This window comes from Pongo abelii, chromosome 4 (genome assembly GCF_028885655.2).
Source record: "Pongo abelii isolate AG06213 chromosome 4, NHGRI_mPonAbe1-v2.0_pri, whole genome shotgun sequence".
Lineage (NCBI taxonomy): Eukaryota > Metazoa > Chordata > Mammalia > Primates > Hominidae > Pongo > Pongo abelii.
Genome location: NC_071989.2, coordinates 10,760,640 through 10,771,243, shown reverse-complemented (window position 1 = coordinate 10,771,243; position 10,604 = coordinate 10,760,640). Strand labels below are relative to the sequence as shown.

Sequence of the window (10,604 nt, the reverse complement as noted above, 5' to 3'; positions counted from 1 at the left end):
GTGGGTTCTTCTGAGAAGAGGAGGATTGTAATGAGATCATCTGAACATGTGACAAACTATTTGTGGGGAACTCACAATTTTTAAATCTTACCTTTGAAAAATCAAGTGAAAGTTTGTCACAATAAGAAAGTGCACGTCTATTTCAATGAAAAAAAGGAAGTGACATGAAAAATCCTGGTATATTTCATTGTATCATTCTCTAATTTATACACACTTAAGTTTATTTAAATATCACACGTTTGTACCATAAGAATGTGTTTTAACAAGTGATTTTTTATTCTTTAGCCACAATTCTCCCACATTTTTACATTATCCCTTTTTTTCCATATTTTTTAAACATTAGATACATAATTTGTTAGAAGTTAAAAGGGAAAAACTTTTTTTTCTGAATAATATCACATTATATTTAGCTTAAAGATTATTAACTTTTTGAATATCAAAAATTGAAGCTGCTGGGAATCACATTTATTTGTAGGTCCCAAAATAGCCCTGAGGTCTGAATAGGAAAATATCTTTTATAAACTATAACAAAACTCTCACCTCAAAATAAAACACTATGAAATTTACACAGTTATATCTGTACTCAGTATCTTTACAATATCCAGAAACCTACTGGATTATTAGAAATGACAATGCAAATAGGTTTACATTCAGAAAAAAAGAGAGCTTATACTAAGAGGACCTAACTTGAAACCTGGCACCTGTGCAGGAATCTGTTCAATCCTTAGAACGGTCATAAAGTCATCTTTGTTAAAAACACAGGTCCTTGGACACCCCCAAATGCCAGGCAGAAAAAAGAGAATTCCAGTATATTGGCTTTTAGTGTTCATCTGAATGGGGTTTTATTTTCAAATTCCGTCGGATGCCCCAAAGGCTCACGGGCTTGCTGGTCATATTTCTGGGCCTGTCATCGCCTTTTGTGGTTTTCATCAAGTGTATCCATAGCTGTGTAGTTCTAAACCAGCTTCTAGAACTTCTGCTCAAAAACTGGTGTTAAGGTGCCTCCATATCTACCTCCTCAAACTTCTTAAAGCCTCAGGTCAACACGGACCATTGCTTTGATGGAAAGTTTCGTGGTTTTTTTTTTTCTTATTATTTAAAAACAATAGAGGGGTGTAGTATTATGACAAAACTAGTTCCCTCAAAAACCAAACTGTGTTAGCACTGATTAGAGTGTCTAATACATAGGCAGACTTGGGGAAATACCAGGGCTTCCTCAGGATAAGGTGTTGATTCTGAGGGTAACCTGCAGCCAAATGTCAAGGGCCATAGGCTGAATGCCTGGGGAGCTCTTCCAGGGGTAAAGAATCCTCTTGGGCCTGAGCCCCTTGGGTCTGGGTCCCTCCGGGCAGCCAAGGTAGGGCAGAAGCAGAGAGATGGCCCAGACCTGGCCAAATGGGTTCTATATGAGCCGCCTGGTTCAACACCGCCTTTCAATAAAGACCTGGGCTATGATGACCTCAGCCGTGTTCTGTGCCACAGCAGGCAGAGTGCTCACAGTGGGTCCTCGGGCCGTGTGAGACCCCACTGAGTACACTGAACAACACGCCATCAAAGCAGGTTCCATCTGACACTGCCTGGGGCCCACAGCCAAGCTACAGCAGCATCGTAACCTTTGCTAGCACAAAGCCCAGTGTCCCTTTAGTTCATTTGTATGTATGAGTACACATACATGTGCTCGCCCGTGCACACACTCACAGCTTAGTGTACACTGTCCACGTTGGCACTGCCTGCTGCCAAGGGCTGTGCCTTTTATCAAGTCTTAGTCAGCCTGGGTCAGCGTGAGGGAACTGTGTATGCAACACCAGCTTTCAGCTGAGTCGCTTGAAAATAAGTCAAAACAATCCAGGTACTGTGTGTTTCTTTTTCTTGTTTCTTTCCAAAAAAAACCTCCAGAGGAGTTTTTTTAGCAACTTATTTAAAATGTTAATGAAGGAACCTGTGAGTGCAAGGGCACAGAAATAAGCAGCTGACTCGAGTTATACCAGCGCATAAGCAAGTTCCAAATGCACCGAGAGGCGTGGAGGGGAAGATGCAAGCAGTGTCTTGAGAGGAACTGCTTTTGTTGTAAGCTCTCGGCAGCTCCCAGCATGACCGCTGCAATGGCATTCATCCCACTGCAGTTGTCATCAATGGGACTTCATTGTTTTAGAAAGATCTGTCATGGTCAGGGTCCCACCTGTCCTTCCCTGGACCGTGGCCCTCCAGGCAGTCCCAGGCAGGTGCCGGCTGAAAGGGGCTGGGGTAGAAACCAAGGACCAGGCCTGAAGAAACAGGGCCCCCAGGTGTTTCCAAGGGGGAGCGCCGATTGCCAGGTGCAGAATCCACACAGTTACCCACTGTGGGAGGTTGAGGGAACCTGTGCAAATCCCCAGGGAATGTGTTAGAATTTCCCCAAATACTGCAAAAGGGAGAAAGTGCTCGCGCTTTATCATGTGAAAGACTAATAGTGTCTAGGAGCTGACACAGCACAGGGGGACTCTGACCACCGCAGAACAGTGAGCTGTGTTGGGATGGAAATGAGCAAGCCTGCGTCTCCGGTGCACCTGGGGAAAGAGTAGTGCAAGGCGCACATCAGGGCTGTGACTCACTCCGCAGAGCACACTTGAGTCCCCAGGGTAAGGATGAACAGACAGCCTTCCCACGTCATGTAGTGTGGCCAGCGGGGCTGGGGGGAGTGTAGTGCTCTTGCAGGTGGGCTACCGGGGACGTGGCAGACCCACTTTTCAGGTCCCATTCATTTCCTCTCTGGGATGCATTTCATCATAATCACTCGGTACCCACGATTCTTCCCAACAGCCTGAAAACAGCAGGCTTTGCATCCTCTTCAGGCCTAGGGTCTGGCCCTACCCCAGGGGCTTCTGTTTCACTCACAACAGCTTCGTCTCCACTCCTGAGACCTGGTCACCGCCAACAGCAGGGAGAGAAGCGGGCAGAGGGGCCTAGCACGGCCCTCCTGCATCCATAAATCCTATTTTCCAACCGACATCACGAACTCTCTCTCTCCTGCTCCCAGGAGGAGCCTCTTGCCTCAGGAGTGGCCACGCTGAGACGACAAAGCCATTGCAATTCTGATCTCCATAGTCCTGAGGTCTCCAGTGCTGCCAGGAGTCTGTCAGGAGGAGCCTGAGAGGAAGGAAGATGTCCACGATGTTCCCAAGTGCAGCCAAGGGGCAGCCTCTGCACATCATGTAATTCCAGATGAATGGCTCCATGCTGTTCCCTCCTCTTTTCTGGTGAGTTTAGTGCTGGGCTGACTGTAGAACACTTTATTCACAGAAGCAAGTAGAAAAAATTGTCACTCTTAGTTCACGTGCTCCAACGTCAGACCGGGAGCGGCCGGTTCTGGAGGGAAGAGCGAGGACTGGCCTATCTGTATTCTCATCAGCCACCTCCATGCACACGGAGGTGCATTTCATTGTTGTTGATACACACGTTCCATCCACAAGAGGCAACTCAGAGGGACTGAAGCGACTTCACCCCACCCCAAAGCCATTTCTGCTACCAGAGTCCCCGATCTCCAATCACCAAGGAAGTCTCCATCAAGGGTGAGCTCCAGGCATCTCAGTTGTCATCAGCAGCATCGACATTGTCTGAGAAATATTTCTTCTGTCCAGTTAAAGCATAATTTACTCAAACACTAAAAAGTAGTAAAATAGACTTCAACTTCTGCTCTAACTATATTTATATATAAATCCCTGAGAAGGTACCTGTCAACTTGAAATTCACTATCTACAGTTAATAAACATCAGGGTGCAGGGAGGGATCCCGAGCCCCACCCCTGTGCACAGCAGGGGCTAGGCTGTCATGGAGGAGAGCAAACCAGGTCTCCCTTCCAAGCAAAGAGGACGGGGTGGGAGAGGCACAGCTGTGTAGGAATTCTAAGCCATCAGCACAGTCACTGGCAGGACTGCCATTCATTCACTCTGGGGTCTAGGAGGTCCCACCATGATAACCCCACAGGGACACCACATTGCCTCACAGAAGCCCTGGCTTTTCTGTCCTTGGTAGACCTTAGGGTAGGTGGTGCCAGGGATGATCAAGAACTTAACCAGCCGGGAGAAGAAAACAGGCAAAGGAAGGAAAGGCTAATGAGGAAGAAGAGATGAGGTGATGGGGGCAGGAGAACGTGGTGGCAAAGCCAGAGGGGGCACTGCGGTGGCCACTGACAGGCGAGGAGAAGGGGTCGGTGCTCATCGGTCCCCTCCTCCCTGAACCACATGGCAGATCCAGGGAGGGTGAGCCCTCGGTGAGTGAATGCAGCTGTTCAAAGCAACGAAAACAGACAAAATGAAAAATGTTCTCCAAGGACACCAGGCTTTTGGAGAGGCCACTGTGAGACCCCTGACTACCAGATACCTGATGATGCTGAGTGGGGATGGGACAAGAAGCCTGCACCTCCCAGCCCTGTCCACATCCTGAGACCGAGGGGCCTGTGTCACCACTACCTAGGGCTAGAGGAAAGGGCTTCCACATGGCTCAGGAAGACAAGGGGGTGTTTCTCTCCATCTCTACGACCAGATGACCACACCTCCCATGAGGAATCCCTTACCCAAAAGAAGTGAACAGAATAATGTTGCTTAAGTATAAACTGACCCGTCAGATCACCCCAACACTGACCCCACAACACCCCCTCAAGGTGGCTCCATTTCCCCATCATCTGGGCTTCCCTCCCTGGTCTCCTGCACTCCCTGAGCCTCACTGGGGGCCGACTTGTCCCCTCGGCGCCCACTCCAGAGAGAATGAGAAAACAAGAGCAGCAGGCCCCCCACAGGTCAAGGCAAGAGGCTTGGCAACACTTCCCTTGACTTGGAAAATTCCTCTACTAGCAAATCTGCTTCCACATGGCAAAAATGAGAAGTTCTGGGCCAGCAGCCATGAGCACAGCTGCAGGAGCTGCCTGGACCCACCGCATGGGCCAAAGGGAAGGGCTGTCCACAGGCAGACCACAGCTAGAATGAGTCTAGAGAGAGGGACTGGGGAGAGTCTCCAACTCAATCAGGAATGACCCTTCTTTCAGTTGGGTCTGGCAGGTTTCAAAATCCCAATCTTTCCACTAAGGCCACAATAAAGCTCCCCAGGAAGTCAGGCTTCCCCCCATGCAGCTGTCATTTTCCCTTGAGTTGCAAACACTGGCCAGGTAACAGCAGCTTCCACTCACCAGGCAAGTGGTCAGCTCGCCTGCAGATTTGCCAAAGAAATCCGTGTCCTGGCCCAAGCTTGTTGGCTCAGCAGGCTTTTCAAAATGCAGGTATCTCTAGAGCTGTTTTGTGGACACCAGCAGCATCACTGGACAAGCCCTGTGCTGGCCCCAGAGTATCCTGTGCACCTGGATGAGGCTGGAACACATCAGGGGCAGGGCTGCAACACGTCCACTCCAGAACAGCGTGGGACCTGGGGAAATCATCAGTCATTTGCTGTCCCGTCATTGCTGTTCCATGCATCCCTGGAGACTCTGAGCATGGGTTGTGGTGAGGTAGCAGCTGGGCAGGACCAGAAACGTCCATTTTTGACGTGGAGGAAGCAGACAACCAGGCTTGGGGTAGAAGTGAGGGCTCCATACCATTCCTGGTGCCAGCTTCCCATGGTGGAAACAGGCAGGAACGTCTGGCAACCCACCAAGGGTCAGACGCCACGTCAGCCCGAGCAGAAGCTGCCTGACCCTGGCTGTTCCAATGACAATTAGACATTCTTGGGAAGGTGGAGCCCTTTGTGGGAGCTCAGAATGGGTGTCCTCTCGCAATCACTGTGTTAGAGCCGCAGTTCTCAATGCAGGCTGCAGTGCAGTTACCTGCAGAGCTTTAGGACGCTCCCAGGACTTGGATCCCCGGACCAGGGCCTTGAGAACCTTCACAGCAGGGGTAGCCGGTGTTGAGAAGCGTGCCTGGGATACCACGTGGCACCGCCTGGCTGGGCCCTCGGTTGACAGAGGTGAGGGTGGGGCTCGTGGTGACTTGGTAATGCCGTGAATTATCTACGTGTGGCAGGAAGGTGCCACATGCCAAAGGATTCAGGAAAGACAACCCCAAAGATAACCAGTGTCAGTTACAGTCCCCACCTCCTCGAAGGGGACATGGCCAATCCCAACTCCTTGGCCACGAGGGTGACCCACAGTCAACTAATATCTGCAGTTCTCCAAGAGGGTCCAGTCTCCTGCGGCATTCATCATGGTGCCTTTCTGGGATTAAGGAGGAACTCACTGCAATCTGATCTTAAACACTGTATCATCATCACACCAATCTCCCATTAGCCTGGGTGCAGCCTGCAGTCCTGTTCAATGCAGTTTTTGGAAAGGCCAGTTTAAGATCCCTGGTTGCTCGATGCCTACTGGTGCCAAGTGGAAGGGAGTACAGAGAAGCCTGCACCAGCCATGCCTGCGTCCTGAGACAGACACCGCGTATCATGATGTATCTAGGGTTATTAGGGTCATAGTACAGAGCCTCCAAATAGGCCTGTGATCGTGCGTGTCCAAGTATTTCAATTAATACTGAAATAAAGTGCATATGTGACAGACACTCTACAACCCACATGGCCAGAGAGCCATTAGAACTAGAAACTCCAGCCTGAGTTTCCAGCTTTCATACCCTGCCCTGCCGAATTAGAATGCTGCAAATCTGATAATGATTAAAAATACAAAATTATGCAGAAAACCCCCTTTGATAAATTCAAATTTGATCACTGAGAAGAGTGATCTCCATGCCACTTTGGAGATAAAAGTGTGGACGTAAAACTCTCACCGAGAGCTTGTGGCCCAAGGCAAATCGCACCCGTGCCCTGCCCTGCCCAAGGCCCCGAATCTTGGAAATTCTAAGAGGTCAGCATGAGGATGAACTAAACACCAAGTGCAGTCCTCAAAGGAAAAGGAAAAGAAATACCCACCCAAGGGACTCTTTGGAACTGAGCCTGGAGGAGGGGGCTGCCTGGTCTGCTCCAGGAGAATTTGCCGAAAACAAGTCTGTTCCCCATTCCATTCTCTCACCTGTTCTAAAAATCACCTCCTCCCCATTCCTGTAATTTGCATCATTCTGGGCTCCGGACTCTTGTTGCATCTTTTTGACATTTTAAGGATATCTGGATTCGAATTACTTAAGAGCACATATGGCTTAATTTTGTATTTCTGGTAATCATTTATTATTAAATTTGCCCCATTTTATCAAATGACAGTTTTTTTCTCATATCTATTTCGTATCCAGTTTACCTAAAACCCCTTGCTTAAAATGAGTTTAATTCTAGCAATAAATACATGTTTATCACTCCATTGTTTTATAATTTGACAATATGTTTTTCCTCAATATATTACTATATGGATAAGAGTTTTAAAAAGATACGATAACATTTGATCCTCTGTCTCACTTGATCATGTGGCTGAACGAGCCAGTGCCTCTGTCAAATAGAAATATCCGGCATCACTTAAATTAATGACTAAGAACATCCAGTGTGCACCTACACCCACGATGAGGAGAAAAGACCAAACAGCCAAAAAGGGGAGAATCCCATGATGTCTGTGTGAACTCATACAGGTATCATGAATACTTATTGCTAGAAACAGTATTTTAAACCAAAGGTCTTCAGGCAAGTGTATTAAAACTGCCTTGGATATAAGGGGCCCTATCACTTGTAAAACGTTGCAAATTTGATAAATAATGATTAAAAATACAAAATTATGCAGAAAACGCCCTTTGATAAATTGATCTTTAAAAAAAAATCTTAATTGAGGTTCTCTAAAGGGAGCCTTTTAGGCAACGTACCCGCTAGGTATACTGATTGCTAGGAGGGCTGGTGACAGGCGAATCGATGTGGCTCCCCCAGCCCTCTCCTGGAAGCAGCCTGGACAAACAGCCTGGAAATGCACGCGGCCCCGTGGTCCATGGGAGCGGCCGTGGTGCGATGCGCAACGGGGCCGCCTCTTTCTCCACGCGCAACCCCGCGGCCTCGCCCCGGCCCCGGACCCCGCGCCAGGCACACGGGCCCTCACGTCCTCTTCTTCCAGGGCGCAGTGCGCCTCTCCTTCTGCGCCTCGGCCTGGCGCTTCTTCTCGGCCTCCTCCGCCTTCCTCTTCTCCTCCTTGGCCTCCTTGTACCGCCACTTTGGGATCTGCAGGTGGCCGCTGTCCTTGGTGCTGCCCTTCCGCGCAGGCCGCTCGGGCTGGAAGGTGGGCGCGGGCGCCTTGCTGACTCGGACCCGGGGCACCACCACGCCGGGCCGCACGCTTCTCCGCCGCAGGCGCTGCAGGGGCAGGAGGCTGGCCTTCCGCGGGGCGGGCGCGTTGGGGCCCCGGGACCCCGAGGCGGGCGGAAGGCCAGCTCTCGGGGAGCCCTCCCGGGAGTCCGCGTCCTCCTGCCCGGTCCGCCCGCGCTGCCCCGCGCCCCCCACCTCATCCGCCTCCTGCGCCTGGGGGCCCCGCGCAGCCCGCGCCGCCAGGATCTCCTGCACCGCCAGCCGCCTCTTCCCCACCCTCGGAGGGCTGTCAGGGCACACGGTCTGGCACACGATGGCCACAGCGGGGCTGTAGAGGCTCGTGGTCATTCGGACCATGTGGTCCAGGACGCCCCCGTCCTCCGGGCCCCGCACGGAGCGCGGCGTCAGCACGGACAGCACGCAGTCTGTGAGCCTCTGCAGGCAGTTCTTGGAGCCCGCGGGCTTCCGCGCCGTTTCAGGGGGCGGCGGCAGCTCGGGCCGGTACTTCTCCCAGAACTGCTCCGGGCAGGGGCGCTCCAGCAGCCTCTGCATGAGACGGACGGCATCCACGCGGCCCGTGTAAGTGGCCCACTCCTGCGGCGACATCCCACGGCGGGGGTCCCTCGCGTGGACATCCGCCCCTGCAAAACGCAAAACACAAACAAGTGGGTGGCGGCAACAAGGACTCTTCCCTCCCAAGGCAGAGCCTGGGGCAAAGGCAAAACTGCCCCCACCCCTCACCCCCCACCCCTGGCCCCAAGTCTCCTAACAGACTGCACCTAGTTCACTCTGTGAACCCTGTGCTCATCTGAGCGCCGGAAGGCGGGCCTGGAGTACAGTGGCGGGAACACGGCTTACTGCAGCCTCGACTTCCGGGGCTCAAGCCATCCCCCCAAGTCAGCCTCCCGCATAGCTGGGACTACACCACCGCCCAGGTAATTTTCTGTAGAGATGGGGCCTGGCTATGTTGCCCAGGCTGGTTTCGAACTGCTGGGTTCAAGCAATCCTCCAGCCTCCACCTTCCAAAGTGCTGGGATTAGGGACGTGAGCCACCGTGCCCAGCCCAACCTGCCTTTTAAGTGCTCCATTGATTATCTGTCTTGAATAAAACCCCGCCTGAATTCAGCACCTAAATTACAGAATGTTTGTTTTTTTTCCGAGACAGAATTTCACTCTTGTTGCCCAGGCTGGAGTGCAATGGCACGACCTCCGCTCACCGCAACCTCTGCCTCCCGGGTTCAAGCGATTCTCCTGCCTCAGCCTCCCGAGTAGCTGGGATTACAGGCATGTGCCACCACGCCAGGCTAATTTTGTATTTTTAGTAGAGAGGGGGTTTCTCCATGTTGGTCAGGCTAGTCTCAAACTCCCAACCTCAGGTGATCCACCCGCCTCGGCCTCCCAAAGTGCTGGGATTACAGGCGTGAGCCACTGCGCCCGGCCAAATTACAGAATTTTTTAAAGAAATAAGATCCTATAGCTTTCCATCAATGGAGAGATGACCAGACAACAAAGCTGCCTTGCATACTTGAATGCTGTGGCTACAAAGTTCTAAAAATATGACCAGTAACAGTCACTTGCAAAGTGGTGGCACCCCAGCTGTGGTCTCACTCTTGAGGACTGCCATGGGTCCTGGACTGTGGGAAATGGGTGGTTCCTTCGCCTCTCCCACTGCGGCCTAGCTGGCCGGGGTCTGTCTACCTTTAACCGATGGTGGGCTTTTCCAGGATAGAAAAATTCATTTTTGTTTGCTCAACACATTTCATCCTGGTGGGTAGGGGGCATGAATTTTTAAAAGGCTTGTTGCAAAATGAATGGCAGTCACAGTGGCTGTGGGCTAGTAACAGAGAGAGGGTCTAAGACTTGGGTGTCCTAACCTCAGTCTAATGTACTTCCTACCACCTGGCAGTCCTGGTGTGATGGTTAGTTTTAGTTTTCTATGTCAACTTGGCTAGGCTAGAATACCCAGTGATTTAATCAAACATGGATCTAAGTGTTGCCTCAAAGGTATTTTGCAGCTGTGGTTAACATCTATAATCAGTTGACTCTAAGTCAAGGAGATTACCCTTCATAATGTGGGTGGGCCTCGCCCAATTAGTTGAGGGCATTAAGAGCAAAGACCAAGGTTTCCTGGAAACAAAGAAATTCCACCTCAAGACTGCAGCATCTACTTAACTGCTGCCTGAGTTTCCAGCCTTTGAGCCTACTGCACCAATTTCAGACTCACCAACCCCCCAAACCACACAGCCAATTCCTTAAAATAAATCTCTTGATATCCACATCCTATTGGTTGACTGATAGGTCCCCTTACAGAGTCTCCCTGACACTAGTCACTCCCTTAATCAATCTCCCCAGGCCACCCACTGCCCCCAAATATTGCAAAGTTAAACTTCAACTCAACTTGATGAAATCTGCATAAATTTCAACCT

General features: G+C 50.8%; 1 protein-coding gene across 1 annotated transcript in view; it reads right to left on the bottom strand.

Moving 5' to 3' along the window:
* Positions 1-253: 253 nt before the first annotated feature.
* ANKRD33B (ankyrin repeat domain 33B) overlaps positions 254-10,604 on the bottom strand; it is a 94,768-nt gene continuing 84,417 nt past the window's right edge. The window contains exon 4 of the mRNA XM_024246880.3: positions 254-8,819. Within this exon, the coding sequence (XP_024102648.2) occupies positions 7,972-8,819 (848 nt within the window). The 3' untranslated portion in view covers positions 254-7,971. The remainder of the gene's footprint in view (positions 8,820-10,604) is intronic.